Below are 21,900 nucleotides of genomic sequence, written 5' to 3'. Positions count from 1 at the left end.
TATATGGGGCCAAATGTAGGAAAAACCTCCTCTTTCAGAAGAGCCCTTATTCCGATATCTTGGAAAAACTCTGTAGTACAGACATAGCCTGACAGAGCAAGTCAAGTACCCAGAAGTCACCTACTATAGGACAGGCTCAACAGGGAAAACAAAAGAACACCACTGGTCATCACTTACAGCCCCCAGCTTGAATCCCTCCATTGACAATCTACAACTTATCCTGGAAAACAACCGCTTACTCTCACAGACCTTGGGAGACAGGTCAATCATTGTCTATAGACAACCTCTCAACCTGAAGCAAATACCAGCAGCCACACACCAGACCACAAAAACACTAATCCAGGAACTTATCCGTGCAACAAACCCCATTGCCAAATCTGATCACATACCTATACAAGCGATACCAGCACAGGACCTAACCACATCACATCACATCACATCAGGGGCTCATCCACCTGAATATCCACCTACATGAAATATGCCCTCACGTGCCAGCAAAATACCCTTCTGCCACATATATAGTCCAAACCAGATAGTCTCTGTGACAAAAGGATAAATGGACAAAAAACAGACATCAAGAAAGGTAACATATAAAAATAGAAGAACACGATAACCTCCTGGAGATTTAAGAGGATCATTCTTCCAAAAAATACCCTTGAAAACCAGGTTACAGAAATAAACAGCAGAGCTGCAATTCATCTGTAAATTTAACATGATCAACATTCTTTGGAATTGGTTCTTTCTTCTCTCCCCTCCCCTTCCGATCTTCCTCCCAGAGGACAAGAAGAGCAAGAAACTCCTTCAGGTGAGTTTTGCTTGGAAACCACTCCCAGTGATTATTATGTCTTTGGGAGGGAATAATTTGGCCTAGATTACAGAACTACAGTAGAGAGAAAGAATCTATTTAGGGATGTGTACACACAATGCCGCTGTTAGTCAAAAGGTTAAAAAAAGGCAATTTGTGTTTATAGTTACTGTACAAAGAAAATATTGGCACACACTGGCAATAATAAAGAGTACATCATGATTAAGATCATCCTGGTTTAATATCACCACTAATAGAAGCATAAGGCGAAATCCAAAGTCCAGAGGAGCAAATGACTTTACAGGGCTTGGAACAGGCCCATAGTTAATTTTATCTTCACTAAAATAACAAATAAAATACAATAAAAAATCCTGTTGTATTATCAACATCAGTTCAGTGTGAGCAGAGGGAGACACGTGAGGGAGATTAAGGACTCCTATTTCAAAGGGAATAAAATAAAGTACTTAACAACTTCCTTCTTAATCCAAACCACCAGATCACGATAGCAAAATAGCATTACTGTTTGAATTCCTTTAGCAATAGAAACTGATAGCTTCTCTATGTATATTTGGTTCTTCATTCAAAAATATTTTCATCCAGGTGATGTTTGCAGTGACATAGGTTATAAAATATTTAGAGGATGAGTATGTATATTACTTTGAAGAATCTATTTATATATTGGACATAATCAGAAGAATTTGTCCTACAATTTAATATAATCTTGTAATTGGCTGCATTGCTTCTTGACTATAACTGTTAATTTTCCATCCTGTTCTAATAACCCAACTGACATACATGTTATTTTTTGAGCTCATAATAAAATAAGCCAGTGCAGTCAAAAGTAGGTGAAGGAGGTTAAATCGGCATTGATTATTTAAGACATATTCATCATTTATTTAGCGATTTCCCACATCACAAAATCCATGGTGCCACAAACCTTTCTGAGAGATTCTGAATTTGTTTTCATATGACTCTCACTTCTGGCCCTTATAACGCAGATCACATTTACTGCAAACGGATGGTTGAGGTCTCTTGTCAATTTGCAGTATAATGAAAGCGGATTATTGTGCAACCGTTTTTGCATTCCAACCTGTTTTCCTTTAATTGCCCAAGAGTGCGCTCTCTCACGCACATGTGTGCACACAGACATACACAATCTTGACAGTATTTTACTTCCCATTTGGGGAGGTAGTAAAGTGGTCATTGTGAGCAAATGAGAGCAGTGCTACTGTACCTCATTATGAATGACTGATTTTTTTTTTCTTTTGGCAAGCTGAACTGCACTGTTTAACTGATATGGAAGTTGAACTAAGCATTGGACACCACAGCTAAAGCAAGAAAAAAAATCAGAAGCTACACTGTCATCATACCTTCCAATTGACAGCTAAGCCATCTTTCTTTTATTTTATACTGCCTTTACGTAGAGGTTTCTATTTAGAAATTCCCAGAGTGCTGAACAGTAGAAAAAGGAAAAGGAATAGAATATATATGTCCCTCAAAAGTCTGCTAGCAACGAAGGATTGCCAAACCATAATTTCCCTTCAAAGAAAGCAGGCCTGTTGGTCATTTTAAATTGTCAGACTCTAGCTATAATTATGTTAACATATTACAGTGGTGATATCCACATGTTACATTGCAGACAAAAGGGAGGATCTAAATTAATCTTACTTAGCCACCTTACATGCACTCTGTAACTAATTAACGCTCTTCATCTGGGTTGTTTCTTACATTCTGAATTTCTTTGATTCCTTCCTACCTTTACGCCATACCCACAAAAATGCATGTATTCAGTTGCAGCACAGGAAATATTCAGTCATGAAAAACAGAGGCACTAAAGTAAGGTATGGTTAGATCCAGGACTCCCTGAATTCAAACCAATCACACTGGCTTCGAGAGACTTTGGCTCACTTCTACAGCTCATCAAAGCTCAGGCCAGGCAAAAGTACCTTTTAACCACGGGCTATTTCCCACAGCTCATCAGTGTTTTTATTAGACATAGACCGTGACCCAAACTGATCTAGACACACTTATCCATGTACTCTGGGACCTTCAGTATATGGAACCAAATTTTGCAGCCCAGGTATTTTCAAGTTCTTAGCCATGATATCTCCTAAGAAAGTGGACCTTAAAAAACAAAATATCATTTTAGAAACTTATATATAGTATACAGACTGATATGCTCTACAGTCTTGTGTTTCCATATATAGTGTACACTACATTATCTGGTAGCACAGACTATTAGTAGTGGATGAATTATTATTAAAGCCATTCATGAGTTACACAGGTCACCCAAAAAAAGTGCAAATAAAACCTTTATATAATACCATATCGTAATATATTCTGTATTAAAAAAATACTTTAAGAAATCATTTAGTGATATGCTGGCGGTGAAGCAAGGTTTCATTCATTAGAAGCTAGAGAGTGAGAGAAAACAGCATTAGTACATTTTACAAACCTTTTTAAAAAGCATATGCAAAATAGTTTTTTTCCAAATACAATGCTAAACAAACACAAATTTATTATTGTAAGAGAAAAATGTCAGAGAATGCAAATTTTACGGTCTTCAGGATAACCCTAACTCATCATCACTGCAAAGTGATGAATGTTGACAGTATTATACATGTACAGAGTGGGTGAATTAGTGTTAATAGAATACTGACTTCTTAATTACCTGCCTCTTGTGATTTTATGTGTAAAGCTTTTATACCGTGATTGCACATATAATACTTTCAGATACTAATTAGGCTATTAGATGTAGGCTACACATGCAATATAAAATATTTACAGTACGGGTGAATTGTTATTGGGAGAACCTTAACATTTTGCATACTCTGGCCTGTGTGTTTAAACATAGAAACCTAATGTTATATCAGCACCAAAGAGTTCATATTTTTCCAATTTACATATATACATGTTCCTCTCATACATTTTATTGTAGATACATTCAAACAGAAGATACACATTTATAGCCAGATGCATATAAACAAGTACGCTTAAATGGAAATGTATTTTGCTCAATAAAACGTCATAGACAAACCAAGACCGTGAGTATAATTGCAAAAGACTTCAATGAGAAAATGACTGCACCTTGTACTAAGGATGAGAAGCATCCAGGGAACAAAAAGCTAACACATGAATAAAATAAAAAACTATAAAAAGAATATATATAAAATGTAAAATTGTAAAAAAAGAAAAGTGTTACTTATTTGCTTGTTCTCTCTCCCACTTTTTATGTCTTGGCTCTACTTTATCCCGATTAGCATTGCCATCATTTACTCATGCGAAGGAAAATATTATTTCACTTTTCTCCATTTTCTTGTTATCTTTATTACGGTTTCTCCAAGTATTCTATATAAGAAAAATTGATCCAGACAGCTATGTTGTTTCAAATCAGAAAATTCCATATCTCCGTATGTTGCCATGTCACAATAAGTTATGTGAGAAAATACGATGATCATGCCAACTATAGCACAGTAGGAACACTGGGCAAACTTGAAATTTTGTTGGCACACTATTATTTAAGAGACAGCTGATTTTAAAAAAAGAGAGAAAGAGTGTGCAATAACTCTGGCTTTATTGTTTACTCACTGCTCAAAAATGATGACTACTGACTTGATCACCTCCCAGTTCTTAAAGTGTTTTGAAGTATACACAACTTTATGACCCTGACACCAATCAATACAGTTTTTTCTATCCAGCTTATCTCTATTTGAAACCCTTCATACATGAGGTAGTATTTCACACACACATTATGGATTCATTTTTATAGCTACTGTTTAACTACTTATAAATATGATTTCCCACAAATTATGACTTCACCTGAAATTCCTCAATAATAATTTCAGTTGACTATGTCACACAGCTGGCTTACTGCAGATGTAGAGGTGTGGAATGGGAAGAAAGTAATGTGTACGTCCATAGTTTATGTTCTCATAAGCAGAGTACATTACTGCCACTAAATTCAGGCTCTGCTTAAGGGCTTGGTTCCTGGAATTACTGTAGCTTTTGCTGGTTGATTATTAGTTTGATTTACACCCCTTTAAGATGCATTTACTGGAAATGAAAAATGATTTCCTTTACATTGTGATAACTCCTCCCATGACAACTTTGAAAACACAATGTAAAAGACATATTTGATTAAAATTAAAACTAACATGTGGTATGGTGCCAACTTGATAAGCATTGAGCTGCACTTTAAAGATAAGCATCTCCTTCCCTAGCAGTGTAATCTTCTATATACAAGACACAATCAGGAAGTAAACATGGTAAACTATGGAAGATCAGCTGTCACTTAGCTTCAGTACTTTTATTTTTCCTTTTAAAATGCATTTTCTCTAGTATCTCAACAATATCTCTTGAGATCCCAAACATCCTAGCTTTTCTTAGTGTTTAACTTTCTGCCAAGAAATTAAAGGGACAAAGACATTTTCAATTTAAGTGAGAGGGGAAATTCAATGTAAGAATGGGAGAGAAAAACAGCTGTTTTCAGCACCTGGTGTAACATGAAAGAACAGGCTCTTCTGGTAGCAAAATTCTGAAGAAAACTGTCAGATACTAAGATGGATCGCTGTAGCTTGATATTTCAGATATTACAGTTTCTCTCAACATCAGTTCACAACAATTTAAAATAATACCGTTCACCTATTGAATGGAAATGGTGCCTAAATATGAAAGATAAGGCTTGCAATAGACTCAGCTCTTGTGGTTGATAACCAATTTCCTTCAACCAACAGTAGCAATAGGTGCAGTGAAACAGGACCTGACCATATGAGAATCACCTTACTGAATGCATTTGTTGTTATCCCAAAGCACTGAAGCAGTTACCAAGTTTTAATATTTCCCACAGGTTTTCTTATCATTTCACAATTATGCAGCAGAATATGATGGCATGGACATTGTTACTGATTCCAAAGAGAAATCTGGGCAAACAAAAACAAGGACCGAAAATGACTTAAAAAAAGAAAATTAACATGACATTTTTAAAAACCTTTATAAAAACTGAATACTAGAGTGAGATGTAGAAGTATATTAAATCATGGCCAACACTTTTCTTATACAAGACGGTTCTTAACACCCAATGAGGGTATTGTTTGTGGCATTTATTCAGAAAAGCATTGAATCACATATTTATGTCCACTCTTATTCAGGAAGGCACTTAAAGAATATGCTTATTTTTATGCACATGCTTAATCCTACTGCTTAAAGTTGAACATGTCCATAAAATGTTTTCCTGAAAAGGAATGCTTTTCTGAATTGGGGGCTGTGCTGTTAGTTTTATGTATAAAACTATTTTTGCCAAATAAACTTCAAATTATTGTTCTCCTGGTAACTATATATTTTGATACACATTTAAGGTTACTACAGTTTCATGAAATTAAAGTCAGTGTATTAAATGTGATAGAAATAATAGAATTTTCTAACTAAAATATGCATGGTTTTACATTCACATGGATAGCTGACTCTGTATGCATAAGAAAAAAACACTCAGACCCCTTATGTGCACAGGGAGACCCAGGAGTCAGCACAGAACTATTCATAAACTCAATGAGACTCTACACAGGCATAAAAATCCATGTGCATGCACCTCACTGCAGAATCAGGGCATTACTGTATATGACAAGCTTTGGCAGCAAGAATGGTAGCAAACTGCTTGATTTATAAAAATATTGTGGCTGTAGCTATACTATGGGGCTACGTCTACACTGGCCCCTTTTCCGAAAGGGGCATGCTAATTTCACAGGTCGTAATAGGGAAATCCGCGGGGGATTTAAATATCCCCCGCGGCATTTAAATAAAAATGTCCGCCGCTTTTTTCCGGCTTTTAGAAAAGCCGGAAAAGAGTGTCTACACTGGCCCCGATCCTCCGGAAAAAGGCCCTTTTCCGGAGGATCTCTTATTCCTACTTCAAAGAATAAGAGATCCTCCGGAAAAGGGCCTTTTTCCGGAGGATCGGGGCCAGTGTAGACGCTCTTTTCCGGCTTTTCTAAAAGCCGGAAAAAAGCGGCGGGCATTTTTATTTAAATGCCGCGGGGGATATTTAAATCCCCCGCGGATTTCCCTATTACGACCTGTGAAATTAGCATGCCCCTTTCGGAAAAGGGGCCAGTGTAGACGAGCCCTGTGTGATATTTAATATCTGAACACTCTTTGCCAATAACTCTTCAAGGCATAAAAAGAATCTCAACCTATAGGCAAACAACTGTGTCTGAATATTCTACCAGTGACAGTCCCATTTTCTAATCTTATATTTGTGGTTTAGACCATTTCACCAAGTACAAAGATGATATTTTCACACCAGGAAGGAAATTCTAATTTTCAATTAAAGTACTTGCAATATTCCCTGCGGATACCCAACAATTAAAATATTAATGTCAAGTTCTTAGCAAAGTTGTGTCTTTTGTCAAATAACAGAGTGTGAAAGTGACTTGCTTAGTCAATGATGATTACATACATAATGACTTCATTACACTGTTAATAAATGCACAAATGCTTTTTTAAAAGAATATGAATACACATCATCCTAGATGAGTTCGTGCCTATAGTAATGGAAGAGAGTATATTGGGGCTGTTGGGAAAACAAGCAATTAATATGATATTGGTATGCTGGCAGGTAGCTCTAATTATCTTTTTCTGTTGCAGAAGGCATTTGAGAATCATTTAGAAGCAAAAGAGGAATGGTGTTCCATTAAATCCTATTAAATGAATACTTGGACATAGCAGCAGCAGAGGTAAATAGGGTGATCAAAATCTGACTACCACTAAAGAAAACAAAAAATTCTGTGTAACACAGCTACTTACATCATGGCCTACAAGTTCAGTCTGTGTGGATTTATCTGCTTGGGAAGCGAGAGTCTTCTGGAAATGTTGAGCCTTCTCCTGCAAAACCAAACAACATATTGTAGGTAAGTCATATTCATCTTTACTGGGCTTTTGAGCTATTAACATCCAGATAATAAGTGCAAAACTTGTGCATTGACATCTGTTTGGAAATAGAGTTATCATGGTACTATTATCCCTGGGAGATTTGTTTTCCTGGTACTGCTATCTTAAGTATCAACTGATCCATTTATTAAGTGGGCAGAGAGCTCATAAATGGAGAGTATGCATGACTCATAAGTGCTGAGGGGATATCATGTAATGTGATGCATAGAAACCTTCTTCAGGAGCAGATTAAGAACTCTGATAATCAAGCACTTCTGTAGATGCCACATCTTCACTGAAAAGCTTTCTGAGAACCAGGGTCAATTATTTAGTCAATTTGAGTGAGAGTGGAGGGAGAGAGAGCGAGCGCACTGATTTTTAAAAAATCTGCAATTAAAAAAAAATCCCACTACAACAGAAATGGTTGCCTCCTGTGTTCCCCTCATGGCTCAGGATCATGCTTTAGTCAACCAGCTTCATTTCCTCTCTTGAGCTATTTAAATAAACTTCACGTCCTTCTTTTTCTTGATCAAACCCCCCCCCCGCCCGCAAGGGGACCAGCTTTATTCATATAAAATAAGATCTAAAAAAAAATAAGCCCCCCCCCCCACACACCAAATAAACTCCTTTCATAACTCTTCCTCTCCCCAGACCTTCCTACATGGGTCTTTGCAGTCTCTCCATTGCTTGAAGATGATGTCTCCAGCTATTTCCACCTCAAGAGCTTGTCATACTCTTTGCAGACACTAACAGTTTCCTTAGCTTTCACACTTCATCATAGAGCCCTTTATAGGGCAATCATCCTGTGGAGACTCTTGCTGTAATCAGGGGGAGCTACTTCCAGCCTTAAGAGGCAGCCACCTGGTTACATATTCTCACTACTCCACTTAGAACCTTCCCACCGCAATGCAAACTATACCTCAGGGAATGCTCCTCCCCCTACCTTTAACTGACACCCATTGATTACTATGGGCTTGGGTGGTCTGCATTCCCAGACTCTTTCTACCCTTAAAGTTCATTCACCAGAATGAGCAGGCATTCTCTTTCTTCCAGGGTCTCCTAAATCTCTTCAGTCAGATGCTCTCCCTCAGGGCCAGAGGCTAGGCTCTCTCCATAGCAGCATATTCCCATTGATTCTTACACACTTTTGCAACTTCCACTTGCACTGCAGCCTCAGTGTTTGTACCCTTCTCCCGAACACCAATGTGACCCTGCCATTCTCTGGGCATCCCCACATTTTAGTCACATTTTTCCAGGAGGCAGTTCTGACTTTCATTTCCTCCCACCTCTCAATCACAGTAGAAACACTCATCACTGCCTCTCATTTCCCTCACCTCAAGCATTCCAGGTGGACACATATGTGAACACACAGATGGCTCCTGCTCTCTCTGACTCTCTTTATATTGGTTTGCAGGGTTTGTCCCTTCCCACAGACTCTCATTCCAAAAGCAACTCCTCTTAATATGCCTCATGTCCCCAAAAGCAGGAGTCCATCTGCCCGGGCATGCTTTGTTTTTAAGTCATCCCCCAAGAGCACTCACATTACTTTTTGGGACACACACCGTAGAATCATAGAACTGGAAAGGACCTTCAGAGGTCATCAAGTCCAATCCTCTGCCCCACTGTATGTTCCCTCCACTGCAGCAAACTACTTGCCTCCATTGCTGCTGTTCAGCCAACAAACAAACTGCTTCTTCCCTTCCCATTATCTTGCTGATTCCACCATTTCAGTTTTCCTTCTTGATGACATGGGTGTTGCAAGTCCTGACAACTACACTAGTAGTAACATAGGTCACCTGCTTAGTGCACCACTCTGGCCTATGGTCATACAGAAGGCTGCCTGCTTCTGTTTAACCCCTCTTCAAGGCCCTTCAAGAACGCGCATGCCACGGGTAATTCAAATCCTCACAGAGGATCCCTTCATTGCTACCCCTGGTGCAGCTTACATTAGTAAAGGGAAACAATTCTCCTCATGCCCTGTCATATAATGGATACATTCTTTAAGATAAGTGCATCTGATAGTAGCATTTTCAGATCTGCTAAGTGGAGTGATTATCAGACCAACAGGACTATCGCTTTCCCTGGTGGAATCCCGTCAGCCCCACAGTGTCACAACACGTAAAATTATGGATGTTTATGTAGCTATTATCTGTGCACAGACCTTAAACATTTAAGTCCCTTTCCAGTAAAGCACTTACACATATGCTTAACTCTGAGCATGTGAGCAGTCCATAAACATCATGAATAAATCACTTGGGGTATGTCTACACTACCCCGCTAGTTCGAACTAGCGGGGTAATGTATGCATACCGCACTTGCTAATGAAGCCCGGGATTTGAATTTCCCGGGCTTCATTAGCATAAGCGGGGAGCCGCCATTTTTAAATCCCCGCTGCTTCGAACCCCGTGTAGCGCGGCTACACGGGGCTCGAACTAGGTAGTTCGGACTAGGGTCCTATTCCGAACTACCGGTACTCCTCGTGAAACGAGGTGTACCGGTAGTTCGGAATAGGCACCCTAGTCCGAACTACCTAGTTCGAGCCCCGTGTAGCCGCGCTACACGGGGTTCGAAGCAGCGGGGATTTAAAAATGGCGGCTCCCCGCTTATGCTAATGAAGCCCGGGAAATTCAAATCCCGGGCTTCATTAGCAAGTGCGGTATGCATACATTACCCTCCTAGTTCGAACTAGCGGGGTAGTGTAGACATACCCTTGCTTAAGCACTTTGCTGATATGGAACCTTAAATATAGTTATGTTAAGGTACCATAATTGAGGCACCAAACATGTTTTACTTGATGAGAAAACATCAAAACATGTTTTCTTCAGAGATCCATGCCCTAATGCAAGCATGGGTTTTGCTTTCTTTCCTCCTAATCCAACAAGAAATAGCTACTATGCTAACTCACATAACTACTATACCTTCATTAAAGCCTGTGCTTCAGAAATTAGCATGCCATCAATACTGAACTATCTGAAGTAGCTGTGACACTGTGTAAATTAGACTGAAGCACTTCATTTACGCATGTAAATAACTTCCTAGGTTGTACCAAGAATATTACCATGTTTTATGATAGAAGACAGAATGTGGGTGTGAGGGTATGTCTACACAGCAAAGTTATTTTGAAATAACAGCCCTTATTTCAAAATAACTTTACTAGCGTCTACACAGCCAAACCACTATTTCAAAATAAAATCGAAATAGCAGAGTGCTTATTTCGAATTTGGTAAACCTCATTCTACGAGGAATAATGCCAAATTTGAAATAGCTATTTCGAAATAGGTGCTATGTAGACACTTATTTCAAAATAGGGGACCTCCAGCCTTCCCAGGGTGCCCTGGTGGCCACTCCAGCCTCAATCAAGAACACTTCTCTCCCTGCCCCCTCCCCAGAGCCCTTAAAGGGACAGACTCTGACCACAGTGCCTTTGCCAGCTCCGAGCCTGCCAGCTCAGAGCCAGCAGTCACTCCTCCTGACCCACTGGCCCCAAAACATGAGCCAGCAAGCCACTGGCAGCCAGCCCTCCACCGCTCCCCAGGAGCAGTCTGCCAGCTCCCAGGAGCCTGCCAGGACCCGGAGAAGGCGGGTGCCTTCCTGGTCCAGAGTAAAGATCATGGACCTCATTCAGGTTTGGGGGGGATGCCCCAATGTCCATGATTTCCACACTAGACGGAGAAACACGGTCATCTATGGCAGGATAGCTGCCAGCCTGGCCACCAAAGGCCACATGCGAACCCAGGAGCAGGTTTACATGACAATCAAGTTGGTCCAGCAAGACCCCGAACCCTGAGCCCTGAGATTCCCCTCCCCCTTCTTCCCCTTGCTTCCCCCTTCCAGCTCCCTCCTCCCACGTTTCCCTCTCCCCTCTCCCACACACTCTTCTCCCCTCTCCTGCCTCTTTTCCCCAGTCTCACCAGAGTTTCATTCCCTTCCCCTCAGTTTTGGTAAATAAAAAGAGTTTGTGTTCATGAAAATATGTGTATTTTATTAGACATCAAGTTAGGGAAGGGTAAGTGGAAGGACGTGAGGGAGGAATGGGGCACTAGCCCCCCGTGTGGCAGACCAGGGAGGCACTTAGTGCTCCTCAGGGTGGAAGCTCTCTCGCAGGGCCTCCTGGATACTGACAGCCCCCTGATGGACCTTCCGGATGGCAGCCTGCAGAAAGTGCAGCCAGGCTCGCAGCAACGCATCCAAGAGGAGCACCAGAGTGCCCAGAGGCAGCTCTGGCTCCATGTTGCACAGTGCTGTGGGGTCCAGAGTGAGGGCAACCAGAGCACGCAGAGACAAAAGTGCTATGTAGACACTTATTTCAAAATAGGGGACCTCCAGCCTTCCCAGGGTGCCCTGGTGGCCACTCCAGCCTCAATCAAGAACACTTCTCTCCCTGCCCCCTCCCCAGAGCCCTTAAAGGGGTAGACTCTGACCACAATGCCTCTGCACTGCCAGCTCAGAGCCAGCAGTCACTCCCCCGACCCACTGGCCCCAAAACATGAGCCAGCAAGCCACTGGCAGCCAGCCCTCCACCGCTCCCCATGGAACGAGGTGTACAGCTAGTTCAGATTAGGAAGCCTAATCCGAACTAGCTAGTCCGTGCCGCGTGTAGCCGCGCAGCACAGGGTCCGACCTAGCCGGCATTTAAAAATGGCGCCGGCCGGCTTTATGCAAATGAAGCCCAGGAAATTCAAATCCTGGGCTTCATTTGCAACTCCGTATGACTACATTACCCCCCCTAGTTTGAACTGGGGGGGTAGTGTAGACATACCCTCATTGAGGTAGACAAGCAAACAGGGAAACCTGAGAACTGGCTTTAAGCACAGACCTCAAATAGCCTCAGGCAGCAGCCCCACACAGTAAGTCCTGACCTGGTGCCCTGCTGGAACTAGTTCTGGCCAGCCTTAAATGCGATTCAGAGTCCACTCAGTGTGGACATGCTATTTCGAAATAGCAAAATGATATTTCGAAATGCCTTTTGTGTGTAGACACGTTATTTCAAAATAACTATAATTATAATAACTATAGTGTAGACATACCCCGAGAGAATGAAAGCTGACAATCATTCCCCAAAAAGAATTTCCTTGAATTCTTCCATCCCTACCAGCCTGAGTAACAAAACACCTTTGCTCTTGCACTTCAGTGACTTCATGTGCTAGCGATATGTTTAGGGGAGAAACTTAAAAAAAAATTCTAATGATCCACTTCCTACCACCAAGGGTCAATGCTGAGCATATTTCCCTCCAAAGTAGCATCTAGAAATCTTGCTGGGTTGAGTGGGGAGCAGGACAGATAAAGGGAAGAGCTGACGGAAGCCCCCGGGTATATACTGAAATTATTATGCAATTACCTGCTCCATACACTGTCAGCTGCCAGGTACACATAGATGTTAAAGTCGCGGCATAATTAAACTACCATCCTTCCAGTATATCTGGATAGAGAGACAATCTCTACCACATGTTTAAATACCGAGTGGCATATTTTCTGGAAATGTTGCCATGTGTACAGCCTACTATTGTTGAAAAGTTTAAGACATGGCAAAGAGATGCACAATCAAAAATGTTTTTCTAATGAATTTCACCTTTCACTCATCATATAAAAATATACCCCTCAGCAAGAATTATATCATCTATTTAAATCATGCTAGTCTAAAAGTTTAAGATTCTGAAGTAAAGCTCCAATCAACAAAGCAAAAGAGCAACTTCCAAGTGACTTTCATAAATATGGAACAGATAAACATCTCTCTTTAATCTAATGTGTGTTCTTATTACCTCTTATTCTGTATTAAATACAACAAACCAAAAACAATTTTCAGTAGACTACAAAATCAGGGCATATAAGGGGTTGACTTCCCAAATTTTTTCCTTCCTCCCCAAGAGTGATGCAGCAATGTGCAGTTCTTATCCAAGAGTCATTCATCTGAGACCCCAAAATTACTATACCTGAGTGAGGGAGACAGAGTGGTGTTTGCTTTCAGGTCATCTTACATTTCTGAAAACCGCATTCTCAAAAAAGATGTGGAATACTTTACAAAAAATACTTCATACCATAGTTGAGTGCACATTTTCTTCCAGGTCAATGAGAGGTCATTTGTATTTATGTAATGAAGTGTTGACCAAGGAATGTCTCACTGCATCATTTTTTGCTGCCTCAGTTATTGAAGCCACAAATGAAAATAACTCATTAACCAAAGTGAAAACCTTCTCATATGGACACTTCCCTCCTGAGAATGAAACTGATATTTAATTGAAATTTAATAAAATTAAAAATAAAAATATAAATTCAACTAATATTCATTTAATCTGATTTTGAGTAAAAGCAATTATATATAATGAAGTACAATTTGAAAACTCTCTCTGACATCTCAAATTCCACGTACAACATCTATGACACTGTTTTAATTCATTTTAAAAAAATCAGATGTTTCCTCAGGAATTCTTACTAGGAGAAGCACAAGGGGGACTGCAGGCATCAAGATGGTAAAAGTAAATAGGGAGAATATTTGTGACAATGTGAAAACCATGAACAACTTTACAAACACTAACCACAAGAAACAAAATAAAGTAAAATTCTAAGAGAGAAAAAAGAAATGTGTGCAAAGGGGGGGAAAGATGAACATGTTAAAACTCTTAAAAAGTTATTCTCAATCTATTAAATTAAATAGATCTATGAATATGCAGGTATATGGGCAAAAAGACAAAATGGGATAGAATAGACTACGTGGACCAGAGCAGTGAACATATCTGCAGTTCGACTAAGGCAGCAAAATACTTAGTACAGCCTCTGCCATTGGTAAGACACCTCAATATTGATGTCAAAATATAATCTGACGATTATAATTTATATTTTTGCTCATTATAACTCTGTGCTTTTACTGAACATTCAGATATAGCTATAAGCATGTTATAGCCATAATACTTAACAATATAACAATACCACATTAGGTTTAGCTTGTTAGGCTGTAAAACATTAAAGCTAGTTAAAGTAGAAACTAGGGATGTAATAGTATAGTCAATTAACCGAGTCACCGATAAGCAAAAGTGTATAGGTTAATGCTATGACTACACACATTTCCCCCCCTCCCCCCAACCCCTTGCCAGTAAAATTTTTAGCAGGCTGGCCAGCAGCCCGGCTCAGTCCTGGCTTTCACTGGGTCCGGGACTTACTCCCGCTGTGGCTCTGCAGTTAAAGTGTATTAGGAGCCAGACAGGCAGGCAGCTTTGCTCAGTTCCGGCTCAGACTGGGACCGGGAGCTCAGCCACCCCACGCTGCTGCTCAGCCACCCCACTCTGGACAGGGGCTGCTGCCACCCCACGCTGCTGCTTCTGTATCAGAGGCCGCAGCGCAGCGTGGCAGGCAGCCAGTCTGCGAGGGGCTCCCCTCGCAGACCAGCTCCTGCCTGGCACCCCGTGCTCTGCCTCTGATTAAGACACAGCAGTGTGGGGTGACGGGTCTCCTCGGGAGTGGGGCTGGAGTGCACTAGCTACCGGCCCTGCCCCCTGGGGTCTATAGAATAGTCGACTAACCAATAAAAAATCATGAGGTTAACTGACTATTCAAATAACTGATATTTAACATCCCTAGTAGAAACCTCTTGGAATTTCTTTATCTCCCAAGGATAAGCAAATATCAGGAAAGAAAATCAGGGCTTTATGGGCATAAAATGTATATTATCATAAGAATGTTTATAAAGACACAGCGTTGCATTTAATACTTTACCTTGATTAAACTGGATCTTTTTATTTGTACTATTTTTAAAAGATATACTCTTTGGTAAAATATATGTATAAAAGATGCTTAATTGCTGTAACAGAAAGCTAAAGGGACTATGCTAAGAAATAACCATCCATGTAAAGCATTCATTTCTAAAGCAATGGGGATCTAGTGTTGTATCATCAGACCAATAAATTTGCAGGTAAAGTGGGCCTATATCAACTCCCCTTTTCAAAAAGCTAAACTTAAGTCTGTAACCACAGAAAGAATATAAGAAATATCTTTATTGTAATTACATTCTTTTGTAAATACAGGTACACTAAAGTCTTAATTCTTCAATGCTGGAAAACATTTTTTGTTTTTCAAGATCTCAAGATAGAAAAAAACTTGTAAATATAGATCTCAAAAGAAACATATCCTACCTAAATATAACCCTTTACATAACTGTTAGATAGCATAATTATCTGAATAAGATGTTTTATATTCAAATATATTAAGGTCATTTGATGCTATCACTTGTTAAGAGGTTGAAGCTCTCTAGTCTAGCACCGTTGGGACCTGACTGGTTCCAAATGAGAGAATTTTCTGGATAATGGGAGGTCAACATTGTCTAGCAGCATCACCAACACTGACACTACTGGGCTGTTAGAAGATATTTAGGGGTAAATTACAGCTAAATAACAGAACACAGAGCTAGATCTGGTGGCTGTAAACAATGTTATGGGACCATGGGAAAGTTGGCTACACCCATGAAAAGTGGACCTCCAGCTAACTAAAATCATTCCAGACCAGCAAGTTCTGGACTGGAGAGGTTCAACATGTGCTAATATAAGAAGCTATTTGAATGCCGACATATATATATTCATTCAGAAATTAATTATCTGGCATTGCTTAAACAAGCTTTCAACAAACTCATGAAGACCAGGAGACTGATAAAAAAAGAAAAGACAATACCTTCTTTGATGACCAGTTAAGACTCTCTTAAGAATTATGTTAAGAACTAAAATACCTTTATAGGGAGAACATTACTTTTGGACTCTCTCAAAACATAATTCTACTTCCTATAAAACACTAACAAAACTGAAAGAATATCTTAGGAAATGGACTGAATAAAAATAATTTTATAGTGAATTAATTCTTTCTAATGCCGCACACACATACACAAATGAACAGAGGAAATTAGAAATGTTGCATATTCATTAAGCAGACTACATATTCAGGAGCTGAAGTTATCATGATAAAACAATGGAATCAACGACACTACCTGAATCTGGTTTAATTCAATACTTGCAATAAACCTATATAAAGTGTCAAGGACTTCATTCTTGTTTCAAATCATATTCTAATCTTCTCCCTCCATCCCCGAACCTTAAAAATTAGTGCTTTAAGAAAGTAAGGAGAGGGGGCAGAGAGGGAAAGAAAGATAGAAAAACAAAGACTATAACCAGGAAATTAGATAATGAGAGCAGTTTTGAAGAGCCATTTCTATTAGCAAAGCAGGACAATTATGCTAGCCCCAATATAATTAAGCATTTTCCTAAAGCCAAGCAAACAACACTTCCAGCAATGTGTCCTGATATTTTAACAAGTGTTAGAAGTTGTAAAAATACATTTTATAAGAAATTGAGCTAAATAATGCATTTGTTTTTTTATAATGTCCTTGTTTCACTGCACAGCACTGAAGGACTGAAGATCTGGCTTGAGATTGATTTTGTTTGTCAGCATTTTTTGATTAAGAATATCAACTTATGACTTTGACCAGATGGGAGGCAGAAAAAAAAAAAAGGATTTGGGGACATCAATTTTGAAGAAAGATGCTCAGTGTTGCATGCCTGAGACTCAAGAGAACAGATGAAACTGTACTGTGGCAGAAGTAAGTTATAGACTTATATTGCTTATAGTCAAAGAATTTTTTGACTAAGAGAAAATGTCTCTTTCTTTTTTGACTAAGAGAAAATGTCTCTTTCTTCGTGTGGCCTGGATATTTATCCACACGTCTCAAATTCTGTAACATATATGACTGAGTAGTTTATTTCACTGTTCCTCTGAAATGAAGAAAATGAAATGGTTTTTGGTGGGTTTGGATGTATGTTGAAGGCATTCTGCTATATGCTCTCACATCAAATTCCCTGTCAAGAAGAAAACTGTGACCACTTGTCTCATATTCAAAATTGTAGTGTCCAAAAAGAGGAATGCTTAGTGCCTAAATTGCTTCATGTATTCATATTATTCAAGGAGAGGACCTCCCCCCCCCCAAAAAAAAAGAAATTCCAACTCTTTTGGATGCTTCGTTCAGACAGAACATCTGCAGTTTCCTGGCTATGTAATCCAATTTGCCTGGTTTGTATCATATCTAATGACTTATATTATCAAAGATTGTGTGGGCTTTTTTTTTTTTTTGTCTTATCCATCCACAGTAGGTTAACATTTCTCCTCATTTGAAGAGATAAAAATCTCTAGGGCCTACTTTTTTATTTTTGTATCCATGTTTCTTTATATTTTTACTATTTATTCTGTTCCCCCAGACTAAATCACTTGTCGCATTGCTTTCCTATAAGGACTGTATTTACCATAAAAAAAGGTACATAATCATCCACTTTAAACTGAGAATTTCCACAGACATTAAGTTACTAGAATCTATGATATTTCTTGATTTCCAAAGTAAACACTACATATAATAATAGGTTAGACAGGAGGCCAGGCCAGGTAAAGCCTCATTACACTATCAACATACTCAAATACAAATACAGGCAGTCCCCGGGTTACGTACAAAATAGGGACTATAGGTTTGTTCTTAAGTTGAATTTGTATGGAAGTCGGAACTGGCTCCAGATTCAGCCGCTGCTGCTGAAACTGACCAGGGGCTGACTACAGGAAGCTGGAGGCAGAATTGCTCTGCCCCCAGCTTCCTGGAATCAGCCACTGATCAGTTTCAACAGCGGCTGAATCTCGAGCCTGGGACAGAACAGCTGGGCTGCCAGGTAGGTCCCTGCAGGACCAACCCGGCAGCACCCCAGCTGCTCTACCCCAGGGTCCACAACAAAAGCCTGGTCTGCTGGGGGGGGGGGGGTCCCCCCCCAAGAAGACCAGGGACACGGGGAGCAAAACCGCAGCGGATCCGCGTAACTCGGGGACTGCCTGTATCTCAGGGGACTTCATTTAAAATACACCTGTCTCTCCAAGGTTGGTTTATGCAGTATAAAATGGACCTTCCCTGTGTTAGCACAGCAAAAAAGACATCATGAAATCTGACCTTGTATCTGCCATGACTGTTTATTATTCCCTTGCCAGTATAGTTTGTTCTGTATTGACTGCAACACAATGACAGACTGTAGAATCCTGTATAGGACTACAGAGCTCTTCTGCTGAGACACTCTGGGTTCTGCTTCTGAAACTCAACATTAAATTTGAGGGTAATTTCTATTGGGTCATGATGGCGGGTAGACTAACAAGTTTAGAAAATCTGACCTATGGGAAAAGTTATAAAAAATTGGCATGTTTAATCTTCAGAAATGAAGATTTGGAGAAACACCTGCAATTTTTCTAATATATAAATGGCTTTTATAAAAAAGACTAATCAATTGTTCTCCATGTCCACTGATGATAAAAGATGAAACAATGAGCCTAATCAACAGTAAGGAAGATTTAGGGATTAAAAAAAAGGTAGCTAAAAGGGTTGTTCAAGTTCTGGAATAGGCTTCCCAGAGACTGTGGCAACCTTATCATTGGAGATTTTTAAAGACAGGAAGGCTCCAGGCAGGGGCGGATATAGGGCAGGGCGAACGGGGCGGCCGCCCCGGGCCCCGCGCTTAAAAAAGCCCCGCGCATGCGCCGTTGCACCACCGTGCATGCGCATGGAGTCACGGCGCATGCGCCGTGGCAAAGGGGAGGCCCCGCAGAGTTCTGCTGCCCGGGGCCCCGCAAAACAGTCATCTGCCCCTGGCTCCAGGTTTACTTGGTCCTGTCTCTCAGCATACGGGAGTTGACACGATCTTTTGAGACCCTCTCCAAGGCACATTGCTATGATTCTGTGGCTCAGGTGAATGTCTCTGTGGGTCAAAGGAAATCAATAGAGAGGACATCTTGGTGGGAGTTAGTAGGAGTAGCCAGACCAGGGGAAGAAGCTTGAGCTGAGGTGCATGTCTTGTTACTGCTTTGCAATTACAAGGAAAGTCAAGCACAGAGCGGACAGTAGTTTGACAATAAGTCACAGGCCTCTGTGTCCTGCAGACTCCAGGGCTTGCTTTATGAAAATCTCACTCAAAATATGAACGCTGCTTTTCATAGACGGTTTTAAGGCACTCAACCCCTCCGCCCTCCAGAAAGCTTCCATATTTGGATTTAAATACTAAAGATGGCTGTCACCATTTGAACATAAAACTAAAAGCCATGATTCCAATTATCTAGTCTTGTCTCTCACAATGAATGCTTATCCTAGTTACTTAATCTGTTGCCCCCATTTTTTCCCTTTCATCTACATGTAATCCAAATAAAATAATCTATACTTACTATTGTGTCTTTTGATCTTCATACTGCACCTCAATATGAAGAAACTTGGCACAATCAGTTTCAAAATAACCATGTTTACTTAATAAAAAACAAACATGAAAATGAAGCTACTTATACACTGCTGCTTTGGTTTCTCATGGCTTCTAAAAACATAAAATATGGTGAGCACTAGTAGAAGGCTCAACGATCCTTAAAAGTTTACCTACCTTATTTATATACACCTATACAACTCAGAGGAGTTTTGCAAAACTAGTTGATGTTTGCAAAACATTGAAAAAAATTTAAAGTGCTAATCACATGCTAAGTATTATGTCTTGAGGGAAAGAAAATATGTCTCTACATTTGATTTCTACTTAAATGCAGTGTCCAGGTATGAAAGATGAAAGTCTAAAGGAAGAAAAGCCAATTTCCATGCAGTTTTTATAATTATTTCCGCACCAAAGAAAAGACCATGAATACATTTAATAAAAGAAATAATGCAACTTCAAAAGGGTGTTTTTTTATCATGACATAATTACTTTTTTATAAGATTTGAGACACTGAATGACACAATAAGGATTTTAATGCGTAAGAGAAGGAGCAGCCATTAAAAGTACCATTGTGGTGATATCTGCTTTCACTGGTCAGGATTATCATTGGGCACTGACCAACCAGCATATTTGCGTTACATAGATGGTTTGCTTTGCTTGGCGTTTTGAGAATCCTGTGATTCCAAACTCTCTCTTACACTTTGTCAAGTTTTAAAGACCCATCAGTTTCCTATCTAGCTGCCAAAGCTCCAGGAACTTCTTGCTGCTAACTTAAGTGATTCAGTCACTGTGTATATTGTCACTATAAAGTTCTGCAACACAATGAAGGACCAATATTCTGCTGCATTGCACAGTGTAGTCACACTCACTTTGCATGATTATAAATGATTACTGCAGAATTAGGGCAGAGGAGAATCAGGCCCTGAACATAAGAAGTAAAGAGATGGTATGAAATAAATGTAATATAAGACAGAAGAAAATCCTTTGCTATTATTAATTTATCTTTATTGCAGTAGCACTTATTAGTACCCCTAAACCAAATAAGACTTTGATGTCATTGCACCAGACACTGTACAAAACACACAATAAGAGAGTTTCCTGCTCTGAAGAGCTTGCATTTAAGGAATGATTTGTTAACACCAATAAAACAATGACACTGAAAAAAACTGGCACATTTAACCAATCATTTCTAATCTAGTTTAAGAAAACAAGTACAACCAGAAAATCTCTTCATTCAGAGTAGTAACAGTCTGATACATTATCCAGCATATCAGGAGAATGACCGCACTGCATTGGACCAAAGGTCCATCTAACCCAGTGTTATGTCTTCTGCCAGTGGCCAATGCCAGGTTTTTCAGAGGAAATGAGCAGAACAGAATTTTTCAAGTGACCCCTATCACCTATTTCCAGCTTCTGGCAAACAGAGGCAAGGGACACCATCCTTGCCCATCCTGGCTAACAGACACTGATGGACCTATCCTTCTTGAATTTAACTGGCCTGTTTTTTGACACCTGTTATTGACTTGGCCTTCACAACTTCTTTTGGCAAAGAATGCAAAGACTATGCATTGTGTGAAGAAATATATCTTTTTAGTTGTGTTAAACCTGCTGTTAATTTCATTTGGCAACCCCTAATTCTTGTGTTATGAGGAGAAAACAACACTTTTTCTTTTACTTTCTCCACACCTTTTATAGACTTTAGACCTCAGTCATCTCTTTTCCAAGCTAAAAAGTCCCAGTCTTATTAATCTCTCCTCATATGGAAGCTGTTCCATGCCACTAATCATATTTGATGCCATTTTATGAACCTTTTCCAATTCCAATATATCTTTTTGAGATGGGGCAACCACATTTGCATACAGCATTCAAGATGTGGGCATACCATGGATTTATTAGAGGAAATATATTTTCTGTCTTATTATCTAGACCTAACTT

General features: G+C 39.8%; 1 protein-coding gene across 9 annotated transcripts in view; it reads right to left on the bottom strand.

Annotated features, from left to right (window-relative positions):
- The window catches only part of CCSER1 (coiled-coil serine rich protein 1), a 1,130,035-nt gene that overhangs the window by 410,568 nt on the left and 697,567 nt on the right, over positions 1 to 21,900 (bottom strand). For all 9 annotated transcript variants that reach the window (XM_075929595.1, XM_075929599.1, XM_075929603.1 and 6 more), the window contains one exon: positions 7,604 to 7,681. In XM_075929595.1, the coding sequence (XP_075785710.1) occupies positions 7,604 to 7,681 (78 nt within the window). The remainder of the gene's footprint in view (positions 1 to 7,603; positions 7,682 to 21,900) is intronic.

Source organism: Pelodiscus sinensis, chromosome 5 (genome assembly GCF_049634645.1).
Source record: "Pelodiscus sinensis isolate JC-2024 chromosome 5, ASM4963464v1, whole genome shotgun sequence".
In the NCBI taxonomy this organism is placed as follows: Eukaryota; Metazoa; Chordata; order Testudines; family Trionychidae; genus Pelodiscus; species Pelodiscus sinensis.
Note: the sequence above shows the minus strand (reverse complement) of the source record. Positions and strands in the feature narration are given on the sequence as shown.